Raw genomic sequence first — 12,787 nt, forward strand, 5'->3', positions numbered from 1 at the left:
AGAAAGTGAGGACTGCAGATACTGGAGATCAGAGCTGAAAATGTGTTGCTGGAAAAACGCAGCAGGTCAGGCAGCATCCAAGGAGGAGAAGCGACATTTCGGGCATGAGCCCTTCTTCAGGAACCATTCCTGAAGAAGGACTCATGCCCGAAACATCGATTCTCCTGCGCCTTGGATGCTGCCTGACCTGCTGCGCTTTTCCAGCAACACATTTTCAGCTCTTAAAATTTCTAATAACCAATACATAAGACATAGGAACAGGAATTAGATGATTCATTCCAACAAGTCTGCTCTGCAATTCAGTCATTGTTGATAAGTTTGTCTACCTCATTCTACCACTTTCTCCCCATAACCCTTGATCCCTCTTTTGTTTTGAACGATGTGCTAGCATTCTCTGATTAGATGGTCTTCCTCCTGCTCATCACTGTGGATGATCTTCACCACACCCTTCATGTCAATGCTGACTGCAAAGTCCACTCTCAGAATGTAAATGAGCGGTGTCTTTGCATGACATGATTGCACGCTCTTCCTCCTACTTATCACCGTGGATCTTCTCCCACAATACACTTCACACCCTTGCTGACTGCATAGTTAAGTTATTAAGTTTATGAAGACCAACTGAGGAATTTACAAGGCAAGGATATCGGTAGAATTTTGAGATATAGGTGCAGACTGGATTTTTTTGACTGGACTCTGTGTATTTAAGTACGCTTACCTTAATAGAAGGTACACTGAAAGCAAGTTTCCCTGAAGCATATTATTAAGGAAGTAAAAGCAGAACATTTGGAAAAGTCATAGTCTAATGAAACAGGCTTGTGAAATGGAAATCATAGCTGACTTTATTTGAGTCTCAGCTAGAGTGAACAGAGGGAGATATATTGGATTTGGACTTCCAGAAGGCATTCAACTAGGTTCCTCGCAAAAGTTCAGTCATAACATAAGATTCCATAATGGTGGGGGATAGTATATTGACATGGATAGAGAATCAGCTAATTGTTAAGAAAAAGTCAGTGGGGTTAAGCAGCTCTTTTTCAGGTTGGCGACCTGTGACCAGCGGGTTTTCACAGGGATTAGTGCTGGGTCTGCAATTGTTTCCAATATACATCTTAATGAATTGAAGAAAGGAAGTGAATGTACTGTAGCCACATTTTCAGATGACACAAAAATAGGTGGAAGCCAGATGCAAGAGGAACACAAACAGTTTGCAAAGAGATATTGATAGGTTAAGTAAATGGACAAAATGCTGGCAAAAGTTGGCAGTATAATGCAGGAAAACATGAATTTGTTCATTTGGAAAGGAGAACAAAAGAATGGTATGTTATTTTAAATTCAAAAAACTGCAGAAAGCTGCAACACAAAGGGCCTTGGAGGTATTTGTACATGAAACACAAAGCTGGCACAGAAGTGCAGCAGGGAATCAGAAAGGCTAAAGGATGTATTTCAAGGGGATTGGAGTACATGAGTAGAGAAGTTTTCCTATAATTGTAAAAGGTGGTTAAGACCAATATATGACATTGCAAACAGTTTTGTCCCCTTACTTAAGACAAGATTATCATTTCATTGAAAGCTGTCCAAAGAAAGTTCACAAGGATGATCAGAATCTAATGAATAAATAGGTTGGGGTTCTACTCACTGGAGTTTAGAAAGGTGATCTCATCGAAACAGAGTGGATTCTTAAGGAGCTTGACAGGTTAACTGCTGAAAGGGTGTTTCCCCTCTTGGGGAGAGTCTAGAACCAGAGGGTATAGTTTCAGACTAAAGGGGCACCAATTTAAGGCTGAAATAGGGAGGAATTTCTTCTCTCAGAGGGTTCTCTCTCTTTGGAACTCCTTTCCGCAGAGAGCTGAGAGGCAGAATCTTTAAGTCTGAGATAGATAGATTCTTGTTCAATCGGGGAAATCAAGGGTTATTTAGAATACGAAGGAAAGTCGATGTAGGGTGTCGGATTAGCCACGATCCTATTGAAAAGGGCAGAATTGCCTACTCTTGTTCCTATTTCTTATGGTCTTATTCCTTTACCTATTGAACTGTAGGATCAACAGGCGTGAAAGTAAAAATTAGTGCATTTTTTAGGAATGGAATGTGGAAAATGAACAAAATGTGCATAAATGTGACTGGTTTCATTTAAACAAAGTAGCACTCATTTTTATGGGCTGAGGAACTTACCTGAATGTTTCTAATGAACGCTACTGTTACACGTTCTTCAAATTCATTCACTGGTGTGTAGAGGTTTAAAATCTTGACAATCTATTGTTGAAAAAAACAGAATAGATGCAGAATTTGATATGCAATTGAGAAAAACCTGACAAAGGTCACATTTACTAAGTTATCTAGCAATGGTCAGAGCTGCTGCAATCGGAGCCTCAAAGGGCCAAGACAAACTATCAGGCAGAGTTCCTGATTCTGATTGCAATCCAATCATTCCTTTTAGAAAATACACTTATATGAAGGCACCACAGTTGAATAGCATGCTGAGACTCTGTCGAGGCACTGGAGGTTATCTGTATTCGTGTCCAGCAGATCTCAGAAGACAGGATGATTACAAATGTTGTTTAGCAGCAAAACCTTGGACACAAACTTGTTTGTGTAAGGTGCAAAGGGCAGTTTCACTCCAGATTATAAACTATTCCAAACCCCAAAAGTTAGCACAACTGCAAGTGCATGACATAACTGCAGTGTGACATATCTGTCAGATTGCTTTAAACATGAGGTAATATATAAATTAAAACAGATTGCACGAAGAAATTACAATTTGTCACAATTAGAGCATAAAAACTTAATTAAAATATTGAATTGATTGTGATGCATTCAGGTACCTTCTTTTTCTCTGAACCAATTGGCTACAAAAGGAAGGAATCATTGGATGTATCTGGCAGGTTGATTTTTCTCCGGTCTTAATTGGAGGCATGAGAATATTGAAACAAAATGGTGGAAACTCTCAACAGGTTTGGCAATATCTTTTGAGAGCAAGATTCTGACTGTTGGGAGAAATCTTCTGACCTTTCTATTTTGAAGCTGATTAACTCAGTTTCTCCACTGATGCTCCAGACCTGCTGAATATTTACAGCACTTTCCATTCCATTTTTAGTACAGATTTACAGCATCTGCAGTATTTTGCTTTTGTGTATATGTCATTTGGACACAGGTTGAATTTTGATTGATCTTACATTGAAAATTGACTTGAATGTATTTATTAGTTTGTAATCCGCCTCACACATTGACTAACATCTTACTGCCATCGACATTCTGACATGTTTGTTAGCAGATATCAGCAACTTTGCATAATCGGAATAAGGCTATGGCTCTAAGACATTACTAACTACTGAAAAATCTTAAGTAGAATTTGCTCAAAGGTTGATTTCTCTGTCATCACTATAAAATAGGTAAAGGTCACTTACCTGCTGTGGGGTAAGATCTGTACACATTGAACAGATGGCTGCAGCATCATCACTTGTTTTCTTCTTCACTTGAAGTAGCTGAGCTGCCTGGATTAGAGGCTCCATTGTTTTCATGGTCCCACTCTGATGTAAATTTTTTCCTCTGAGCCACTCTTCTAACTGACTAATGTTGTACCTACACAAACATCAAAACACGATATTAGAAAGTAGACAACTTCTACACCAAAGGCAAGCCTTAAGGAAACAAACATTAATGGACTTGTGGACTAAGGAAATACATTGGAATATTTGATGATGATTTTCTGCTCAGCAGAACCATAACTGCTTAGCAGCAAATGTGGGAATTCAGGAGTTCTTAAATGATATCCTGATAAGGTATAAGTGGAAAGACATCCAAATAGATTCTTTTGTAGAGATTGCTGAGCTACTTCAACCTAACATTAACTGTGATGCAGCAGACTATTTGACCTAGCAATATATCCTTCACAATCTTGTCAACGGCGCCAGGTCAACTTACATTTTGCTTGCTAATGGACAATGTGATAGATGAAAAAGATCTTTAGTATTTTCTCAGAACTCTGGAGAGTCTATCTAAAAATCATTTTGTTTATATGGACTAAGTCCCTTTGAAATTTGAATGCATGTGTAAGACCAAAAGAAAATTAAACAAGGCTAAGTGTATGAGCCATCTGAAATACTATCAAAAACAAGGCTATACCAGGTCTCTTCACCATCCCTGGTCATTGTTGCAAGTGTCAACGCTGCTAGCAAGTTTTGAGAACATTTGTAGTACAGGTTCAGGTTCTGGATGTAAGCTTGCTCGCTGAGCAAGAAGGTTCGTTTTCAGATGTTTCATCATCATACTAGGTAACATCTTCACTGGAGCCTTTGGATGAAGTACTGGTAGTGTTGCCTGCTTTCTATTTATGTGTTTGGGTTTCCTTGGGTTGGTAATGTCATTTCCTGTTCTTTTTTCTCAGGGTGTGGTAAATGGGGTCCACGTCAGTGTGTTTGTTGATAAGAGTTCCAGTTGGAATGCCATCCTTCTAGGAACTCTCGTGCATGTCTCTGTTTGGCTTGTCCTAGGATGGATGTGTTGTCCCAGTCAAAGTGGTGTCCTTCTTTATCTGTATGTAGCCCACAAACCCACCAACACACTAAAACAGCAGCTAATGAACTTGAAAGACCCTATACAGAAAACAAACAAAACTAATGTCACTTACAAAATACCGTGCAAGAACTGTAACAAACACTACATTGGACAAACAGGCAGAAACCTAGCCACCAGGATACATGAACAACAACTAGCCACAAAACGACATGACCCTCTCTCACTAGTATCCTTACATACAGATGAGGAAGGACACCACTTCAACTGGGACAACACATCCATCCTAGGACAAGCCAAACAGAGAGACAGGCGAGAATTCCTAGAAGCATGGCATTCCAATTGGAACTCAATCAACAAACACATTGAGTTAGAACCTATCTACCACCCCCTGAGAAAAAAGCGCAAGAAGTGATATCACCATAGGAAATGGCATCACCACATGAAATGATATCACCAACTCAAGGAAACCAAAACATATAAATAGAAAGTAGGAAACATCAGCAGTGCTTTGTCCGGAGGCTCACCTAATATGGTGACGAAACATCTGAAAATGCCCCTTTGTATATTTTGTTGCGATTGTCAGAGAATTTCTACATTTTGATCAAAAGTCAAGCAATATGCATCTGATCAGAGAAATCTTAAATCTTTGGGAACCAAGAACAAAACACTTCTTTCACAATCGCTCAATTAATTCTGATATTTGGCAATTGCAGTTTGGTTTACGAATTCAAAGATAAAATAACCTCTTGGGGAGGAGACAGTTAGTCATTCTCCAGCACTCATACCTGAGCTGCATTCCAGTACTCCACGAGCACACATCCTTCCGCAGGAGAAGATTGTTAAGTGTAACAGCATTGATGATGTAGAAAAGTTGCCGAAAGACCTGCTGGATAATCTCGGGATCTAATCCATGCTCACACATGGTGTTATTCAACAGGTTAAGCTGGCGTATCATAGCCTCTAGAGTGTAGCTACTGTCTCCATCCACCCGGCTGGAAGAACGTTTCCTGTAGCCCATCGGTTTTACACTGGACAGACCCTGAATGCTCTCATTTTCCAACATTGCCGATACTTGTTAAAACAAAAACAGAATTAATGCAAGCTAAAACAGCCAAACTCAGATAAGTATCATGAAGACTACAAAAGTTACTGGACTGAATTCCATAAGCAAATACAAATGAATTGTACTTAAATTTAAATGATCACTTTTATTCTTTTTGTACAAGTGTAAGTACAGCACAGGAACAGGCCCTCAGCTCTCCGAGCCTGTGCCGATCATCATGTCCTAACTAAACTGAAAAAACAAACCTTCTGCCCTTATTCAGTCCATATCCCTCTATTCCCTCCCTATTCATGTAACCATTCAGATGCCTCTTAAATGTTGCCAACGTACCTGCTTCCACCACCTCTTTTGGCAGGGTGTTCCAGGCTCCTAACACACTGTGAAAATCTTCCCTCACACATCTCCCTCAAACTTTCCCCATCTCATCTTGAACCCGAAATTTCAACCAGAGGAAAAAGCCTATGCCTCTCAATTTTGTAGACCTCTCTCAGGTCTCCCCTCAGCCAATGTCTTTCCAGTGAAAACAATCAAATCAGTCTTTTTAAACTTTCCTTATAGCCAACGTCCTTGACGCCAGGCAACATCCTGTTGAACCTACTCTGCACTCTCTCCAAAGCTTCCACATCCTGCTGGTCATGTGGCGACCAGAACTGCACACAATAGTCCAAATGCGGCCTAACCAGGGTTTGATATAGCTACATGAACTTTATATAATTAAGAAATGATAACAAATAATGATTTTAAAAATTCTCGATGTACTTTCCTCAATATTCAACAATGACTGCAGCACAACTTTCTCAGTGGAAGTTGGAAATGACAGTAAATGCAACTTTGTCACATTTGAAGAGTAAACAAAAACAAATTAGAGTAGCTTTAGTCAGATGTCTGATTGAACTTCACCACTTTTGGGAATTTTTTTCTGGATGAAGTCTTATGCTCATTTAGGGTAAGGATGTCACTAGAATGAACAATGGAGCATTTTTCTATTTCATTTCTATTGCACGATGAATACTGATTACTCCCAGAAGAGGAAGAGAACAGCATGGACAAATTGTGTCAGTGTCACATGACCTGCACGCTGAGGGCAGCTTTGGTGAATCTATCGGTGCTTTTTATGTTTGACTATAAGCAGAACATAATCAATGTTGTACAAAAGCTTTACCTTTAAAAGTTTAACAGAAATATTGAAATAAATCCACTACAAAATCTTCACTCAGATAGGTCTATCAGCAAACTAGCATTAGCTAAGTGCAGCTAAATGACTTGATCCAGCCACATTTACTGGAGGGGTCAATAAATGTATAACATAAACATTATCTGTGGAATTGTCAATCTTTGTGCATTTTTGCACAAATGGAAGAGTTTGTGCTGTGAATCTGCACTTGTTAGTAGCAGAGTGAAACTGCCTGGCCAAGACCTTGCCTTTCATCAATGTTTGAGCTTCATTCACATCAAAACATCAGCAAGAACAAAATGCAGATCAATTACAGAAACTGACTCCCATCCATTAGAAGTTGAGGAAGCTTTAAGAGAAATGCTGAAGTCAACAGTTCAAAGGGATTGAAAAGCAGAAAAAAAAATCATTATTCCATGATTCTCAAAGATCTAAAGGAAAACAAATTCAGTTCCCTTTGCCTTTAGCAATTTATATAAAAAAAAATTCCCAAGGGTGTCATTTGTACTTGCTCATCATTTTTGTCAATAAAAATCAAAGCTAGAAAAACAGTAAAGGAATATCAAATCATAATGGTCTGAATGTTTTCAGCTACATTGTTCACTGAAGAACACTGGAATATAAAATGCCTTTCATATAAGTATTCATACAATACTTTTCATGGTTCTGAGGGGGTTAACCTACTGCATTCCTGTGTGACACAAGCCTTGCTGAGGGTGGGAATGAAAGCAAAAGAATTCTGTAATTACCAGCATGTCGTTTTCTCAATCCTATTCTCTTCTATCTCCAGGAGGGATACCTAGCTCAGGAACATGTAACTAATTAGGTTCATGAGGTGCCTTGTTAGGCCCACTTAACTAGAAATGTTTCCGAGAGGCCTTTCATACCTACTTGGGTGCTGCTGCAGGAGAAGAGCTTCTCTGCATCCAGCAGTTGCCTGGCTGCTGTACCTATTTTTAATTCAAAACTTTAAAAGGATTGGTGAGCAAACATTTCCATATTGAGGTGCCTTCTCAGCTCCCAAATGGTGCTGTCCAGCTCATAAGATGATGGTTTATGACATGACGGTCAACTGGAGTTAAGGATCTACCACCTGTCATTACTTAGAAGCCACATTCTAGCATGGCAGCTCTGCCCCACCTGCTGCAGAGGAAGACAGTGGATTGAAAAGGTGCTCAATTCACTGGGCTTTCTTCTCAGCCAATTAAGATTTTTGCTTCTTCGATTGCCCTTCCAAACAGTCAGCTTCCAGAAGTCATGGGCATCAGTGACCATCTCCAAATCAGTATTAATGCCTACCATTTTCACATCCTTATTGCAGGGTCAGTTACAAGCAAGGCATAGATGACAAGGACGTGTAACTGAGTTTCCCTGTACAGAAGGATATTGTTGTCATGGCAATGAATGTATGCTGGTGGGATTCGTGTCAAGTTTATATTGTCCAGGTCACTTGACCATATTGAGATCGCATGCTTAGGAGACTTCTAGTTTGATGTTCTTAGATTTTTATTATTCCACAGTTTGAGTATAATAGCTGTAGCGTTTGCAAGGTGTGTGGTTTTTGCAAGCTTTCAGCAAAACGAGAGATGGTGGTAATTATGGAGCCTAATTATTTGAATCTATCAACAAACTTCAGTGTCATATTGCCAATGCTGATACATAGTGTTGTGGCAACCATGGCACTTACCTTCCTGACGTGATTGTCAAACCTCTCTCTTTACAGACATGACACTGTCTGTTCATCTGCTACTAAAAAGTGTTCCTTGTTTGGATTATTAGTACAGTAACTCAGAAATTATTGTACCTGTCTTGGACCTCTGGCAAATCAAACTTAACAGCTTTCCATCAGTTCTGGTTTGTAAATAGACACACACTGTACAGGTCATTCTGCCATAATGCACATTTCGTTAATACAAATTCGTTCTAACCCGATTGATGAACTGAGGACACTGTTTTTAAAGCACAAAGTCTTAAAGTGTGAAGTGTATGGATTACAATGCTATTCTGGCTCCACTAGTTTATACAGTGCTGCTATTACACAATACTCTTATAGCAAGGGATTGCACGACAATGTAATTACTGCGTTATTTCAAAACTGATTGTAGTTGACCTGAAGGTATATGACAGCGTAACAAGATGCCAGAACACAACCTTGTTTCACCCCACTGTGGATATCAAAGGTTACTGTGTCACATTTGACCTTATCCATTATATTGCTGGTGCTTTGCATTAATTACTATCCAGTGCAGGCTGCTGATACTGTTAAGCTGAAAGGCCCCAATTCACCCGCCAGCTTTGAAAGCCTGCCCAACGTTTTTAATTGGACAGAAAACCTGTCTCTACACCAATTACATGGATCTAGCCATTAAAATCTCAATGAGAGTTTTGAAGAAGTAACAAAGAGGATTGATGAGGCCAGAGCAGTAGATGTGATCTACATGTACTTCAGTAAGGTGTTTGACAAGGTTCCTCATGGTAGACTGTTTAGCAAGGTTAGATCACATGGAACACAGGAAGAACTAGCCATTTGGATACAGAACTAGCTCAAAGGTAGAAGACAGAAGATGGTGTTGGGAGGATGGCTTTTCAGACTGGAGGCCTGTGACCAGTGGTATGTCACAAGGATCATTGCTGGGTCCATGTTTTCCATCATTTATCATGGAATCCTTACAGTGTGGAAGCAGACCATTCAGCTCGAGTCCACTCCAACCCTCCAAAATGCTCCTCCCCCCCGACACTTTTGAAGTTGGAAATGAGCCCGGGTATCTAATGCTGTGAAGCTGCAGCGTTAACCACTGAGCCAATTAGCAAGATTGCAGATGACACCAAAATTGGAGGTGCAGTAGGCAGCAAAGAAGATTACCTCAGATTACAATGGGATCTTGATCAGATGGGCCAATGGGCTGAGGAGTTTCAGATGGAGTTTAATTTAGATAAATGTGAGGGGCTGCATTTTGGAAAAGCAAATCTTAACAGAACTTATACACTTAATGGTAAGGTCCAGGGAGTGTTGCTGAACAAAGAGACCTTGGTGTGCAGGTTCATATTTCCTTGAAAGTGGAGTCCCAGGTAGACAGGATAGTGAAGGGAGCATTTGGCATGCTTTCCTTTATTAGTTAGAGCATCGAGTATAAGAGTTGGGAGGTCATGTTGCAGGTGGACACGACATTATTAGGCCACTTTTGGAATTGTGTCTTCAATTCTGGTCTCCCTGCTTTAGGAAGGATTTTGTGAAACTTTAAAAGGTTCAGAAAAGATTTACAAGGATGTTGCCAGGGTTGTAGGATTTGAGCTACAGGTGAAGAAATTTGAGAACCCCAAAAGTAAAAAAAAATCTAGTTTACTGGCTTATCATAGTGTTTGGGAGTATTGGGAATTCAAGGGTTAAAGAGCCCCTATTAGTGACTCACTATATGTTTGATTGTGTACCTCTCCTTTGACAGGCTGAGACTGGAAATCACAGTGGGTATCTGGTAATCGTCATGCCCAATCAAAGTATAAAACATACTGTTTGTATGTAATGTTACAAGAATCATTGAGGAGTGCCACCACAAGATGGCTACAAGACTTCTTTTGGTGTCACCCAGAATCTTTCGCTGGCTGTTCATAAAAATGTCTACCTTTGAACTGAAACTTGTGTCGTCCAGAGTTAAGAGTCAACATAGGGAGAAGCTGAATAGGCTGGGATTATTTTCCCTGGAGCATTGGAGGCTAAGGGGTGACCTTATAAAGGCTCATCAAATCATGAGGGGTATAGATAGGGTGACAAGACAAGGACTTTTCCCCAGGGTGGGAGAGTCCAAAACTAGAGGGCATACGTTTAAGGTGAGAGATGAAAGATTTAAAAAAGGGAGCTAAGGGACAACTTTTTCACGCAGAGGGTAGTGCATGTTTGAAATGAGCTGCCCGAGGAAGTGGTGGACACTGGTACAATTACAACATTATAACATGGGTATATGAATAGGAAGAGTTTAGAGGGATATGGCCCAAATGCTGGCAAATGGGACCAAATTAATTTAGGATATGTGGTCGGCATGAACAAGTTGGACTGAAGGGTCCGTTTCTATGCTATACAGCTCTTATAACTCTGAGTAACACTGTTCCATAAGGGAAGTTTCAGAAATTAGAAACATGTCTGTCCCATGCTTCCTGCTCCCGATTTAAAAATCCAGATTACGTTTATTTGGAATTAGCTGATCTCATGTGGGTTGTCAGTTGAAATGTTGTGAATTGTCTGCCTAGGCAAGAGGTGGAATAGGGAAATCAATGACAGCATAGTTGATTACCATTCAAAAATCCCTGGCAAGCTCAGCCTTAACACTATTCAATGTTCAACACTCTAAATAACCCATCAACACAACAGTAGTTGTTTAGCTATCAGAACTGTGATGGTTGTGAAAGTGTACTTGAAAATAATGACTCATTTTGAGTGTCAAGGGTTTGTTCCCCCCCCCCCAAAAAATGCATATTTGTATAAACACCTTACCTATCATGCTTTGAAGAAGGTTTTCTGCAACCTTAATCAGCTGTTGATAGATCTGAATAGAAAGATCACTCAGAAGCTGACGATACTCCGTGAGGTCAAAGTTCTTGAGACTGTGCTCATTCTGACGTGCATTATTCTGCTTCATAAAATCCTGAAAGAATTGAGAAATAACATGAGAAAACAAGGTTTTATCCTCTCATTTGCTTTACTTTCACATATTCTCTTTTTCAGAAGTGACCAACTCAATAATGAATAAACACACACATTCCTAAAGAAAGAACCTATGCAAATATGCACACCCTCATCCATTAACCACAAGAAAGAAGCATATAACTTAATTTAAATGCCTTCAGTGTTTCCCAAAATGGGAAACATCATTCTCAATTTCATCAGGTACTGGCAAGGATGCTGCTGTGGCATCATTCTAATTTCCCAAATAAACAAATTCAACACGGCAGATATTACATAGCAGTGTCATAGAAAAAATAACTATAATGTATTTGATAATGGAAAAAAAGATTGAGTCTGACCAACTTGATTGAATTTTTGATGCAGTTATGGAGATTATTAATGAGTGCAATGCGATTTCAAAGATCCATTTCATGAAATGCCACATAATATATTTTTAAACAATATTAAAGCACGAGATTAATTGGAGAAAATTGGGCAAAGGACAGAAAGTAGATAGCACAGAACTTTTATTTTTGCAGATTGTAGGGAAATGTACAGCAGAGCTGCCCAGATGAGTTTTTCTCTTTTCAATATATTTGGATGACCTGAACTTGATTATACAGGTGAGAATTTCAATGCATGCAGACAATACAAAATTCAGAAATGCTGCATACATTATGAGGATAATATAGCTTTCAGGAGCACATGGATGGAGCATTGAATGGGCAGAAATATTACTGATGAATGTAATAAAGAGTGAAGCAGTACATTTTGGTAGGAAGGATGAGGACAGCTAAATTAATTGCTGAGATTTTAAACAAGCTTGATTGGCTTTTGTTTTATTCATTTGTGGCATGGGTATCATTGGCTAGTCCATTGCTCATTCCTAGCTGCCGTTGAGAATGTGGCAGTCAGTTGCATTCTTGACCTCTGCAGTACACATGCTGTTCAGAGACCCACAATGCCATTAGGGATGGAATTCCGGGATTTTGATCCAGCAACAGTGCAAAAAAGGTGACATATTTCCAAGACAAGATGGTGAGCGACTTGGAGGATTTTCCAGTGGGTGGTGTTTTCATGTAAGCTGAGGAGTGCCAGATAAAGTTTAACTTAGATAAATGTGAAGTGTTGCATTTTGGTAAAACAAACCAGGTCAGGACTTATACACTCAACGGTGGGGCCCTGGGGAGTGTTTCCAAACAAAGAGACCTATGTGTGCAGGTAGACAGTTCCTTGAAAGTGGAGTTGCAGGTAGACAGGGTAGTGAAGGTGGCATTTGGCGTGCTTATCTTCATTGGTCAGTGCATTGAGTATAGGAGTTGGGATGTCATGTTGCAGCTGTACAGGACATTGGTAAGGCCATTTTTAGAATATGGCATTCAAT

The 12,787-nt window shown here is 39.7% G+C and overlaps 1 protein-coding gene across 2 annotated transcripts in view; it reads right to left on the minus strand.

The window, feature by feature from the left end:
• Positions 1-12,787, minus strand: part of myo5b (myosin VB) — a 258,490-nt gene that overhangs the window by 9,971 nt on the left and 235,732 nt on the right. For both annotated transcript variants that reach the window (XM_060850127.1, XM_060850044.1), the window contains 4 exons: positions 11,233-11,383; positions 5,295-5,580; positions 3,399-3,573; positions 2,167-2,247 (listed from right to left, as the gene is read on the minus strand). In XM_060850127.1, coding sequence (XP_060706110.1) covers positions 2,167-2,247; positions 3,399-3,573; positions 5,295-5,580; positions 11,233-11,383 — 693 coding nt within the window. The remainder of the gene's footprint in view (positions 1-2,166; positions 2,248-3,398; positions 3,574-5,294; positions 5,581-11,232; positions 11,384-12,787) is intronic.

Source organism: Hemiscyllium ocellatum, chromosome 1 (assembly GCF_020745735.1).
Source record: "Hemiscyllium ocellatum isolate sHemOce1 chromosome 1, sHemOce1.pat.X.cur, whole genome shotgun sequence".
NCBI classification, from domain to species: Eukaryota; Metazoa; Chordata; class Chondrichthyes; order Orectolobiformes; family Hemiscylliidae; genus Hemiscyllium; species Hemiscyllium ocellatum.